Source organism: Homalodisca vitripennis, chromosome 1 (assembly GCF_021130785.1).
Source record: "Homalodisca vitripennis isolate AUS2020 chromosome 1, UT_GWSS_2.1, whole genome shotgun sequence".
NCBI classification, from domain to species: Eukaryota; Metazoa; Arthropoda; class Insecta; order Hemiptera; family Cicadellidae; genus Homalodisca; species Homalodisca vitripennis.
The window spans coordinates 157,321,684-157,336,100 of NC_060207.1; the positions used below are offsets into that span (position 1 = coordinate 157,321,684).

The following is a 14,417-nucleotide window of genomic DNA, read 5'->3' on the forward strand; positions in this document are numbered from 1 at the left end:
TTGCCGTGGTTCTGTTATCTTGCTGGCCCTTATTAATGCCAATTAGTGACGGTTCAATAATAAGAAAAATTGACAATTTTCATGAAATGTATTTAAACCAAAGTGAGGAAAGGAAGTTTCTAGTGGAGTAATAATATCGATGAATTTTTAGTTGGCGCAGTGTTGTAGGTGACGGGAATTAGGCCCTTCTATTAACGATGACCTAGGGAGAGTACCACAGCGCGAGAGTGCGTCATCATCAAATATTTGCACCGACTTTTAACATGAATTTTCTATTGTACACTTGCTGTTCTTTACTCTGTGATGGTCTTCTCAGTAGTATTAAGAATAAACAATCATACATGTTTTTGAATTTTCAAACCTTATCCTGTCATTACTTAGAGATGAGTTAAAATTATAATTTGTGAGTTCTGGTGAGTAGGTTCCAGGAAGCTGGAAGGAAATCTGAGATAAGGAATGAATACCACATTCATGTGTAACTGGAACTGAACAGTGTTACATCTTTGTTCTGCGTGTTAATTTCCAAAGAGGAATTATTCTTATTTCAGTGGCAAGAACAAAATAGTTATTGAATAACTATTTTCAATAACTATTTTGAATTCGTTCCTTAACAAAATTTAATCAAATCACTCTAAGATTCCAGATTAAGGTTTAGAACTTAAGAACACAACATCATCTTATAGTTCTAATTTCCTCTTAACACAGAAACTTATAGTTTTTTTCACTAGTTGTATCACTGATTATATAGTATTCTTAACACCTTTATTGCAAGTATTTACCTTTCTATAACAATGGCTAGTTTAGCTTGGATACACACAATGAAATTCGATTTTAACTTTTAAAAATCTAAGACTCATTATATTTTAGTTCCTTTAGAATTCTTTTAAGAAACTTTGAACTGTGACAATAAGTATGTTTGCAGATTATATTAGGGATTGATGAATAATTAGTAAACTTTTACACACAATATGTTTTTGTTTGTCACGACTGATATTGTAGTTTAATAAATAACTGAGATATTGTACCTTCAGTCATTGTCTACACAAAAAATGACACTCATAATAACCATATATGACATAGGATGAAAAATAACATTTTAGATGGTAAGTAAATATATTTAGTTAAATATTTATAGTGATAAAACCTTTATAAATTTTAATTACACACGCTGCTTTAAATAATTTTCAATTTTTTTCTTGATTAATTGTGAGAGTGAATTTGAATTGCTTAAAAAAGTCTGGAATGAAACGTAATGACATATCCCCACTCTAACCATGACACCTAGTTAGGATATACTTTCTTCCGAGGAAACATAGAATACAAAACACAAGAGTCTTTGTGAGTGTTTCGAAAGCTCCTCAGAAAGAAATAACACCAGTCCTTTTGATGAAATTCTCAATTTACTTTTATTTGCATCTTGTTGCGAAATGAAAGCTGCTCACAAAGTGGCTGAAGTACTGGATGTCTTTGCGGTATAAACACATTCCGAGTAGCGAATAACGGTATTACTTGACCTTCATCGTTATCATAAATATTTCTCGAGTGGTGACTAATGACACTATCGTTATTACTGTGACAGAGTTAATTATTATTTGAAAATAGCAATTCTACGAGTATAACTCAGTGTAAGAATTCTAAGTTTGCATTTGTAATTGTCTTTTACAAACTTAACCTATAATTACAAGAAATGCGTTATTACTAACAAACAGTTAATGATATTAAAAAAGAAATAAAGTTGCACATGATAACAAATAAAAATATATTTTTAAGATTATCTCTAGTTTACCTACCAATACGTTAAACAATGTAACATATTGTAATAGCAGCTTACACTATGCAATAAAAAAGGTTACTTCAATAGTTTTAATGTTAAAGAATATTATATAAAAAATATTCGATAAAAATACTCTGTTAAGGTAAGCTTAAGCTACTAGGTGATAACTTTTAATTGTATTTATTTCGAATACAGGTTTTAGGTCTTGTAAAATGGAAAAACTCTGTTGAGTATAACATTAGTTACTACACCTGCGTATAGATTCTGTTTGTTTTCCTTACATGGCAAATTTGTTGAAAAGTGGCAGGATGAAAGTTTTGGCATTTATAAAGAAATGTAACGTTTTAAACTTACAAAACTGTCTTTAACACTTACTTGACCTCCTCCTCGCTCTGAGCCAACAGCCAATGGACCTTGTCTCCCCCGCGGGTCCCGAAGGCCATCAGTTGTACCACGTGACACCCTGAGGGTAGCACAGGTCTGCCGGGTATCCGAAGCGTCCACTGGCTCACCGCCAACATCTCCGGAGCATCCTTGACCACGACACTGCCCTCGGGCTCCCCTCGGCCCTTCTCCTTGAACCAGGCGAGTGTGGAGTCTTCGTACAGCACCACCCACTCCTCCCGCCACGCTCGCCCGAACAGTCTCTCTACAAGTTACAACATCTAGAATTACGTCAGTTCTTGTATTCAATCTTGTACCTTAGTTTAACGTCTCTATCGGTCTTAGTGCATGTTGTTTACTCAAGACTCTCTACAAACAACGATGTAAAGAATTATAAACTACTACATTTTAATTTACGCAAACTATCTAATACGAGTAGTTCTATATTTCATTTCATACCTTAGCGCTTAACGGCTCAATTGTTTTGTTGCATGCTGTTTACTCAAGTTGAAAGGATATTTTCGACTGGGGGACATAAAATCTGTCTTTTGACCCTATTAGCATTTCGTCCGTCAGTCCATAATTCCGGCTAATCTTAGGTATTGTCTATTTTTTTATCTGCCTCATAACCAGTTTGCATCAGGGTAAATTGCATGTACAGATAAAGGAGTCTTGCTTGTCAATAGCGATGGACCGATGTTATTCACATGCTAGAGGTGGTAATTATAGATTCACGGCATTGTTTAACAGGAGGTCTTTCAATAATCTAATACTACTGCTGAACTATTGGCCATATTCTGTGTAGTATTTGTGGTCTCTGACATAACTTACAGAACACGGGTTTATTTTTTACTGAATAAAAGTGTATACGCATTTTCCACAATAACAGAAAAGTTAAAAAAATTAAATTATAATAGTTAAACAATAAAATATGTCGGAAATAGCTTTTTGGTTGACAGGATTGCAATAAAATGGCCAAGAGTAAAATATGAAAATTTGTAATGAGGTTAAATATATACAGTAGAGTAAAATGGCAAGCGTATCTTACTGTTTCACGCGTGCTACATCTGGAAAATCTTAAAACATAAATTTTATTTAGTTTTGATTACAAGATTAAACCATAAATATACATTCAATGTTTTATTTTCTATAGAAAACACTTTTTAAATATCTTAGCATATTTCCATTCCTTGCGACATTAAAATCATTTTAAAATGATTTAAAAATATATTCATTAATAATCAATAACAGTTAATGAATGATTGTATTTACATATGAATTATATTGCACATTTATAGTAGTGTAGTATTATTTGTATGTCTTGGTATATTCTGTATAGATTCTTGAATATTATTAAGAGATTTTAATAATAAATATCTTAGAAAAACTTACTTTTATGCCTCAGCAAGTATCCTCCCTTTACAGGCTTCGCCATTCCTGAAACAGTGAGCGAAATGTAGTAAATAAAGTAGTGATCCTTTAAAAAAACATTGATTTTTTACAACAATTAGATAACAGCCATAACTTTTCAAATAATGCGTTTTAATACTAGTATTAATCATCATTGTAATATTTTATGAAATCCATTCTTTTTCAAAAAGAGAAAATCTAAAATAAAAAAAATTCTGTAAGTAATAATGGAGTTCTAGGAGAAGTTTATCATCCTAAAAATACTTGTTAGGATGAGTCAGAAAGTTATGTCACTAATAACAAGCAATACAGTGGCTGTACAGCCGCTCTAACTCAAGGCTATTAGTTATATCTACTCGTATGTTTAGGTTATAATACTAAAACCAAATGTACAAAGTTAGATTTACAGTAAAGAATAATATTTTTCACATAAATCAGTATAAGATTTTTCCTAACAAAATAATGGATTAGTCGTGCTAATTCGGGTGGTGGTCTAAATGAAAGGCTTGAGGAAGGCACAAAGTACCAAATTGTATATTTGTTTACAGGTCACATTAAAAAGAAGAATTAACTTTAACTTAAATATCCCTGCCGGATTAGTCAGAAGAAAGGTAGATTTCAAATTTGGCTGTCATTTCTAAATGTTAAATTAAAAAAGCATCTTTAGTTTCGATGTTTAATTTGCAAAACACTTATGAGATAATAAATCTCAATATTGCCATGTTAATGCAATCGTAATACATTCAAATATTTAGAAACTCCATAATCTTTTGCTTTACCAAACACAAATTTTTATAACCATATACTTTTTTTGTAAAGTGGATTTGATTTAGTTACAATTAATCCAGAATTACCTTTTAAATATATTCACGGTTCAATAGGATACTTCTATCAGTTTAAACGTATACCATCATGAAAGTTGAAGAGTTATCGAAATATAAGTGAGAATAAATTTGACTTATAACAGCTTCTAAGAAAAGTTTCAATTTTTATTTATGTTATAAAATACCAGAAACTTTTGCCTAAATTCTATAGACCGCCATCTTGAAATGTTTTATTAGTTAAGACTTGCTAACACATTCGATCAAGCAATGTGTAAATAGCATCTCTGTACCATGTTCAATTTGAATTTAGTAAGAAATGCGGTATTTATCAATATTATTCCCGCAATGCTGTATACTGCTTAAAACTTTATGCGCCCGCTATCTGGAAATATTACTGCAAATTTAGTTAAAATAACTCTTTGCTGAAAACGTCTAGTGTAATTGTGTAGCAAAAAGTATTGGGCTCTTTCTTGTCCATCTGGATTTAATTTAAAGAAAAACAGGTACAAAGGAAATGTACAAAAATGTAAGAAACGAAATAAATATTACTATTAGATCTAAATATTGTGCTATGTATTTTACCATAAATATGAATAAAAACACAAAGACGCAATTACTTTCTGTATGTAGTAATAAATAATAAAAGTTTGCTAAAAAGTAAAGATAACGTTAAGTTCTACGCCTTAATTCATTATCACTCCTCCCTCTGCACTGCCCACAGACCTCGACGGGGGTAAATGAGTGTTATCCATCTCCGCTGGGAAGGCGTGGGGGAGGATATCATTCCAATTTATCTGACCTAACAGCTAAACAGATCGTCCTCTGCCCATTCCTTCTAGTCTGCAACGTGCCAGGTACTTATCTTCATTCAAATCATATTATGTAACCATCATAATGACGTTATGTTAACAATTTTAACATTTTAACCCGATTAACTGCAAGGAAACGACAGAACAGATACAATAATTTGTTAATATATTGAAAGATGGTTCAGATTTATTTGCTCCAGGATGCTTGTACGCCAATTCAAAGTATTTTACAAAGATTGCGTCTATTTGGACATGGTTCTCTGTATGTTTGTTCGTAGGACGATCTCAAGACCTTTATTTATGAGGCACAGTATGTATTCCTTATGATTACCTCCATTGACTGAAAACAATCTCTCACTTAAGAGCGACGCTTTATAAGGAGTAAGTCAAACACTGTAATGTAAGCAGAGTTTGATATAGGACAAATATATTGACGTGGTAATATTTCAAGAAGTTAAAAAATATGGATAAAAGTGTTAACAAATATAAAGTTTATTTTTAAAATTTATTGAGACAAAATAATTATGTACTCGTATTAATTAAATTTGTGCATACGAATATTTTTCCACCAGTAAGTATCAGGCTTATTACCCGACGTATATTAGTGTTTTGATCATTGAAACACGATGAAATTTACATCTTGAGTTACACGTGTTTCTCAACTAATGCTGGTACCCACACAGAATCGGTATTAGATAGGGTATACACTAATGCCCCTACCTTCCAGGCATTATATTTTCGGAAAGAATGGAGTACGATGATAATGATTGATACTGATTAATACCCTGATTACCCTGCAGGATTAGTAAGGATATATTACAACTAGGGTAAGGTACTATATTACAGAAACCCAAACTTATATTTCTGATTCCTCAAGAATTGGTTTGTTGTTAAAAGATTCGTTCGGCCAAACACCCATTGTCAGTTTTAAAAGGGGTTGCGTAATAACACCAGTAGATTGACAATAAGTAAGACAAAAAAAGGATGAAAAACTGCCAGTTTATTAACTTATATTATCCGATGATCAATACGCTAAAATTCATAAATACGATTTATAAGAAACTATCGTCACATTTGGTAGAATTTAAGTATATTTATATTTCGATAGAAACAACAAAATAAAAAAATAATAACTCATTTTCAAGCAGTGTGATGAAAAATTCACGAAGCGTTGATGAAAGCCACAGAAGATTGGATTTTGTAAAAGTTAAATCATGTGTACAAATTATTTTTCCACTGTACACATTAAATTTCCAAAGCATTTTCCGGCTGTATTATGCTCCTATTTAATCGATTGGTTTAAATATTTGCTCATAAAGAAATTCTAACTGTTATTACAGTTAGACTACAGTAAGACATGAATAAAATAACCGGAAATAAATGCTGGTTACTGCTGTGGTTATTCAGTACAATACAGTTTGGTTTAGGTATTTTGATTTTTACTACTTTGATTCCCATTTGGAAGACTTAATGATGTCTCCACATGATAAGTTTCCACTTGATAAAGTAAGACATCTTTAACTTCTGAGACATTTAAGTATGACATCATTTGACTCTCTGTATCATCAATAGTAATTTGTAGGACGTTTAAACAAAACATTTTCAAGGCTGGCAAAAAATAACCCTTTAATTCCAAATAAAACTATCCCATTTGGTGCCGCTTGCATGAATGTTGGGTCAAACTCTAGAACAATTAGGTATAATGTAATGAATCTCGATAGCGTTAGGTGTCTGTTAAGTTCATAAGGATTTGTTCATTATAATAGTTCATAACACGATCGCTTAATATTTTTGACCTGGTTTTGTATTAATCATGAAAACTACTTTTGACAGACAGATAACACTTAATCAACAATGTAAAGACCAATGGCACACCAATAAGATGAAAAAAATCCCGAAAGTTCCTACCGCATTTCCCTCAACTTCCTTTACCTATATCTACATTTAACATTCACATTAACACATTTCTATTAACGCACATTTACATTAACTGGATGGTCAAAGTATCATTGCTAACAGCATTGAAAGTTAATAATATTTAGTTAAGTAAACTCAATATATATTTAAATTTTTTCTACTTACGGAACTAAATTAACCGGGTATTTTAATTCCCATTTCACAAAGACGGTGTTGGTAATCTTTCAGAGTATAATGCAATTTGCATCTTAAACGTTGCTCTCAATTTCAAAGCTTGATTACAAACCCCACTAAGTCCATTTTCAATCAAGTTGGGTTTTCGATCTGGCATTCATGACAATGTAGCAGCAGCATTATGTTTTTCACTTACTATACACTGATGAATGTAGTAGAAATGTATATATATATATATATATATATATATATATATATATATATATATTATTGACTTATCCTTAAAAATGAATGTGTATTAGCTCTATAAAAGGGGTGTTTGGACTTAATTTATTTCACTCAACGTTATTCATTGTTTTTTATTTAATTCAGCAACGAATTATAAACACTGCCTTTTTAATATTACAAGTGCGAGCTAGGTTATTCTGTTTGTAGTAAAGAGATGTGACGATGTGATATAAAGTTAACGTACAGTACTTAGAAATCACAAAGTAAGCACGAGAATTATTGTCTCTGAGAGGATGACACGAGTGTCGTGACTGTCCCAGTGTCGACCATCAAAGTGTCCCAACCTGTCCCTCGGGATCTGTTCGGAACGTGTGTTCTACTTCAACCATATATACAGAGTAGAACCAAAGTCTTGAATACAGTTCCTAATTCTAAAAATCTACGGCAAGGCGTAATAACACTTTGCAGTTTAAACTATTATTACACGTTTCATGTTTTTAAACAACCCAAATACGTGAAAAATACAAAATAGTTTCTGTATGAGTAACAAGAGACTTTTGGATGGTTTCAATATGATATTTAGATTACCTCTTGACCCGGAAAAAATGCCTTAATTTGATGGAACAATTCAGAAATAATATATACAATTCTCCTCTCTAGGTTAAGAGTTCGGAAATTAGTTTTAAAACGCTTGTATCTGGACCGTATCTGTTCCTTAGTTATGCTATACAATGTCTTGTACGATAGCTTGTACAACACTACTTAGTATTAGTGACTTCCTCTGTTTCATGTTTTCTTTGATAAAAGGTTTTTGTTTCGTAACGTAATCCTACAAATATAATCACTAAAGGGAAGGGACCATGACTTAACTCCTACAAAATATTGAAAAATGCCAGGTCTGTTGAGCTAACAATGACTGAGCACAAGTGTAAGATATTTTTAAGCAGCTTGAATTAATTTCAGTGGTACATCCTAAAGTGAACAGCATTACAGGCTGTGTGGTTCAAATATTAATAACATAATGTAATTAACAGAGGAAGGGTTAATGAATGTGAATTATTTATTCATTTTATACCACTTGGGAATCCCCAATGTGTAATAAGATCAATTTAGCGTTATAGTACTCTCCCTATCTTACCGGAGATTTTTTAATTATTTTAATACTGCTATGAAACCTAACTAAACGAAAAAATGAATGTTTCACGTGGGAAGATATTCCTTGAAAAGTTTCATTTGTAGGCTTTAAATATAACTGAAACAATAAGTTATATTATGGTGCATGTCCAACAATGGAATTTGTCTGAGCGTCATTGAAGTCTATCACTCAGTAGGTTAATACGATTTCTATTTTGTCTGCCTAGGGATGTAAAACTGTATGATGTATATGTGTCCATCTGTCTGCAGGAAATCCCGAGAATGAAATACGCTTCAAATGTTGCATGCAACCGTAGCGAAGCCTGTTACGTGACACCTGGTAGTGCGTACATTTATTGACACCTTGTAAATTTATTGTTTTCCACGGATTTAAGTATCCTCAACTTTCATCCACGATCTTCAGAGCCTACATCACTTTATGAATAGTATTTATTAGTTTAATCATTTATCTCGGTATACTAATACTAACGTTTTATTGTTCTCACCTGTCATTTGTCCTATATTTGAAATATGTCAACAATGCGTGAATTTTGACCCAGTGATTACCAATATACACCTTGAACTGAATGTTAAAAATGTAAAATAATCATAATATTATGAAATTGACATATCTGAGATTATAGATATTTCTTTAATTAAATGGTTATTTAGATAAATCAAAATCTTAACATTGTACACTATATATGATTTGAAACATCATGTATCAAAAAATGAAACATTCGTAATTTCATAAGAATAGTATGGAATAAGAGCTTTTGTGTGGCCTATAAAGTACACAGAGCTATTTAAGTTAATGCACATGGTCAATGAGACTTTTCTTGCAAAAATGCCGTACGTTTATAAGTAAATTAAGGAAATAAGCAGGATAAAATTACCACCCGGAAGTTTATAGACTCGTAATAGTTCTTATAAATTCTAGTTTTAATATAGGTTAATGGCAGTCTGTGTAAGTTGTACTGGGGGAAAATTCGTAACTTTGTTGTTTACTTTCAAAAATAATATGCATCCATCATTTCAAGCAAAGCGTAGGGCTTTTTCCAGAAATAAGTGGTAATGCTTCTATAAGAGAATCAATCTGTAATACAAAGCCTCAGACTTTAGAAAATCCAGCTTGTCCAAGATTGCTTCGTAGCGTCGTCTCTACAAGGCAATTTTTTGTTATCCTTGAGGAAGCCGCCTACTATCCTGCACATAAAAATTCACTTCCTGGCTGCTTTCTGCTTCAGTATAAATGAATAACCACTTCATACATACTTTATCAGCCTTAATTGGAATTTGGCTGTTGTCTAATTCTGTATGAGATACATGCTGTCAAAGATTGTTGTTCTCTCTTCAAATGTCAGTCACTTGCGCTGTTTTACTAGATAATTGTTTAAGTGTTTTAGCTCAATGGTTAGAATTTTACACAGTGATGCTAGCATATTTTCACCACTATTAAATTTATATTAATTTGAGTTTAAACTCGGTCTCCGTACCCATCTTACTCTAGTTTAAGACGTACGAATGAAAAACAAAATTTATTTTCAACTATATTAGAAATTAACTTAGCGGAGTACCGCGCGTATAAACTGTATATTTTAAGAATGTGAAACAGCCTTTCTAATATTATTTACTTAGTTATTAAAATTTTCTGCCAATTGTATTGCAGTGTTTAGGTTTAAACAAAGACTGTTTGGGGATATGTATCTTTTAAAATAAATAAATAAAATATTACTTTTAGTATTTATATTACATTTTTTTGTAGTATTATTCAATAAATGTGGTCTGGAATGTTTTTTTAAATAAATGCAAAATATAACATTATAACAAAAATCTCTCGCAGTGAAACACGTAAACTATGATTCATCGGGACGTTATGACCTACTCGAGAATTCGAAATGCAAGCAGCATTTGTAGGTAATATTTACACTGACCCACTTCGCAGTAGAAGTACTGTAGTACGGAACTTTATTTATCCAAATGTAACTACCACAAAGATGCGAACGTGTTTATGAGTAAATCTCAATCGATAAGCTATGCTAGTTTAGAAGTCAACAATACAACCACACATGTGTATAACTAGAATTAAACTTTAATCAGTTTACTCATCTTTAACGTTAATATAATAACAGTGTATGACGCCGCGGGAGACGGAATTGAGTGAATTACGGCGCTACTAGCCTTGCTTGGGGACTGGCTGCTTTTAACTTTAACAAGGCGCTTTATAATGTATAACATGATACTTGTGAACATTGTTATCATCTATACTGTACTATTTGATATCTACTCTTTTGTATGACAGATGATGTCACTATGATAACTTAAGCAAGGATGGGATGAAAACACTTGATCAGCTGTTTATAATCCATGTGCTGAAATAAACGGCGTGTTAACTGCTGTTTATGAATGGTTTGTGAGCCTGTTAAGATGGTCGTATCAACACTGTTTAACGACTTGTTTAACGACAAATTTTGTCAAAAGAACGATATTGAGTTGTCATATAATTTGAACCCTACATTTAAATATAACAAGTGGTATCCATGTAACAGTTGTAACTGATAATGCTCAGTGTAGTACAATTGCAATTTTTCAATCACGTAATCTTTGTTAAAATTCTTCGTAACTGTGTTCTTTAAATTCTTTTTTAAAAGAAGTCTCTTTGAGTGTTTTCAAATAAAACATGTGTATTTAAATATAATTGGTTACCCTTAGTTAAGGACGAATTTATCATTGATTGATAGTTCATTAATTTATTACAATATCCGATCAATATTTACTAAAATCTCTAACAATACAAAATCAGAACCTTTATACAGGGTGTGCAGCAACCATTCGAACAAACTTTGCCACATTGTTCAGCAGGCCAAAACTAACAAATAATGCAATATAACAGGTGCCCTATTTCACTTCGTTTAGCGTCTGTCTGTCTGTATGTGTTTTTTTGGAAAAAAATTACTACTCAAAAACCACTTAAGATACAGAATTCAAACTTAACAGTTATGTTGAACTAGTGTTGGTCCTTTTCAGTGAAAGAAAAATAAAACAAATATCTCATTGCATTTCAAAATGGCGGCCGTTCAAAATTTTCAAATTGTATTAGCTTTGAAACGGCTACTTTGACAACAAATTCACCAGGATAACTTTTTTAGCGTATTTTATTATCAATTCAACAATTTTTGTTTCAAAAATATTGAATAACAGATAACTGAGTTACAGCACCAAACGTAAAAACAAGATAATCCATGCATTGCAAGTACATACAACAATGTAGTGGATTTTTACGAATAAACTTTTTAAGGTTCTTTATTAAAATAGTGAACAATATTATAACCTGAAATTTAATATTTATTTTTTAAATTTGTTTTAAGGTAAATTTAAAAAAAGTTCTTAACCAATTGTGAATCCTGGTTTTTAAATCTTAAAAAAAATGTTAATAGGGCTACGTTATGGTTGGGTATAGGGTTTTCTTACATGGCAATTGTGTGAAACAGCGTAGTTAATTCAATGTGTTTGAAAATTTTTATTGAACATGATATTTTTTATTAAGAAATCAATGATTACATTACTGTAAAACGTTCATAATCGTTGCTCAAAGTGGCGTCCTTGTAACTCGTTGCAGATTCTGAAGCGTCGTAAGCACGATTCTCTCACCCCTTGAAAAGGATTACTGTATTGAATAACTGCAGCAGCCTCAACAACTCTAGCTACTAGATCCATTTTATTCTGTATGGGAGTGGTATACACTAATTGCTTTATGTGTCCCCACAAGTAAAAATCAATGGGTGTGAGGTCAGGTGACCGTGGAGGCCAAGGGACGGGACCTCCACGTCCAATCCAACGACCTCCATACACTTCATTCAAATGTTGTCTAGCAATCAGGGAAAAGTGGGCCGGTGCTCCATCGTGTTGGAACCACATTCTTTGTCTAGTTTCACTAGGAACATGTTCCAACAGCTCAGGTAAGATTTCCCTAAAAAAAAAACTTAATAAGTAGGTCCGTTCAGTCTGTTTGGTATAATGTGTGGCCCAATCAAATATCCGTCTACTATTCCAGCCCAGATATTGACAGAAAATTTGTGCTGAAACTTACGTTGCACAATTTCATGAAGGTTCTCTTCAGCCCATAAATGGCTGTTTCGGCTATTAAATATGCAATCTCGAGTATATTACGCTTCGTCAGTAAAAAGAACATACCTTAAAAAGTCGGGTTCATCAACTAATTTGTGAAGGAACCAACGAGAGCAGTCTACCCTGAGAGGAAAATCTGAAGGTTCTAAGGCTTGTACTTTCTGATGTCTTTAAGGGCACAAACGTTCTTCATTTAACACTTTCCACAGAGAACTTTTGCATACATCCAAATTATGAGCAATAGCGCGAACGCTGGTGGAGGGGTTTTCTTCTACGAATAATAAAACCTCTTCTTCAAAATCAACAGTCCGTACGGATTTTACCCGTTCTACAACATTATTTTTCAAATGTCCAGTTTCCCTAAGACGAATATGAACGGCACTGAAGACGCTATGAACTGGGTGCAGCCTATCTGGAAAGCGCTCTCTGTACAATCTGCTAGCTAATCTGGCATTGCCTCCAGCAAGTCCGTACACAAAGTGAATATCAGCATACTCTTCAAAAGTAAAACGGTTCATATCGTACAAGAAACAAAGTAATAAAAGAAATTTAAATTAACAGAAAAAACTAACAGGAATTACAAAGAAGAACAGAACATACAAACAGTGACAATCACGTTCAAATCATAGGCTTGCTCAACAATGTCTTGATAGTTTTTTTATTAGTTTTTCTTCATTTAAAACATCTGATTTGGCTGCTGATTGTTGGTCAGCTGTTTTCATGTAATATTATGCTATTGTTTTTTTAAGAGCATTGTGAATAGTTTGTTTCTTTTTTATTTGTGTGTGTGTGTAACACATTGACTACTGTAAATGGAACAAAAATGAGAGTAATATTTTTTTTAGGTTATAATAATTGTTCAGTATTTTACAAATTACAATTACGAATTACAAAGAAGAACAGAACATTCAAACAGTAACAATCACGTTCAAAACATAGGCTTGCTCAACAATGTCTTGATAGTTTTTTTATTAGTTTTTCTTCATTTAAAACATCTGATTTGGTTGCTGATTGTTGGTCAGCTGTTTTCATGTAATATAATGCTATTGTATTTTAAGAACATTGTGAATAGTTTGTTTCTTTTTTATTTGTGTGTGTGTGTGTGTGTGTGTGTAACACATTGATTACTGTAAATGGAACAAAAATGAGAGTAATATTTTTTTTAGGTTATAATAATTGTTCAGTATTTTAATAAAGAATCTTAAAAAGTTTATTCGTAAACATCCACTACATTGTTGTATGTACTTGCAATGCATGGATTATCTTGTTTTTACGTTTGGTGCTGTAACTCAGTTATCTGTTATTCAATATTTTTGAAACAAAAATTGTTGAATTGGTAATAAAATATGCTAAAAAAGTTATCCTGGTGAATTTGTTGTCAAAGTAGCCGTTTCAAAGCTAATACAATTTGAAAATTTTGAACGGCCGCCATTTTGAAATGCAATGAGATATTTGTTTTATTTTTCTTTCACTGAAAAGGGCCAACACTAGGTTAACATAACTGTTAAGTTTGAATTCTGAATCTTAAGTGGTTTTTGAGTAGTAATTTTTTTCCAAAAAAAACACATACAGACAGACAGACGCTAAACGAAGTGAAATAGGGCACCTGTTATATTGCATTATTTGTTAGTTTTG

The 14,417-nt window shown here is 32.2% G+C and overlaps 1 protein-coding gene across 3 annotated transcripts in view; it reads right to left on the reverse strand.

The window, feature by feature from the left end:
- The window catches only part of LOC124374657, a 285,377-nt gene that overhangs the window by 12,342 nt on the left and 258,618 nt on the right, over positions 1 to 14,417 (reverse strand). For all 3 annotated transcript variants that reach the window (XM_046832836.1, XM_046832848.1, XM_046832841.1), the window contains 2 exons: positions 3,551 to 3,595; positions 2,150 to 2,423 (listed from right to left, as the gene is read on the reverse strand). In XM_046832836.1, the coding sequence (XP_046688792.1) occupies positions 2,150 to 2,423; positions 3,551 to 3,595 (319 nt within the window). The remainder of the gene's footprint in view (positions 1 to 2,149; positions 2,424 to 3,550; positions 3,596 to 14,417) is intronic.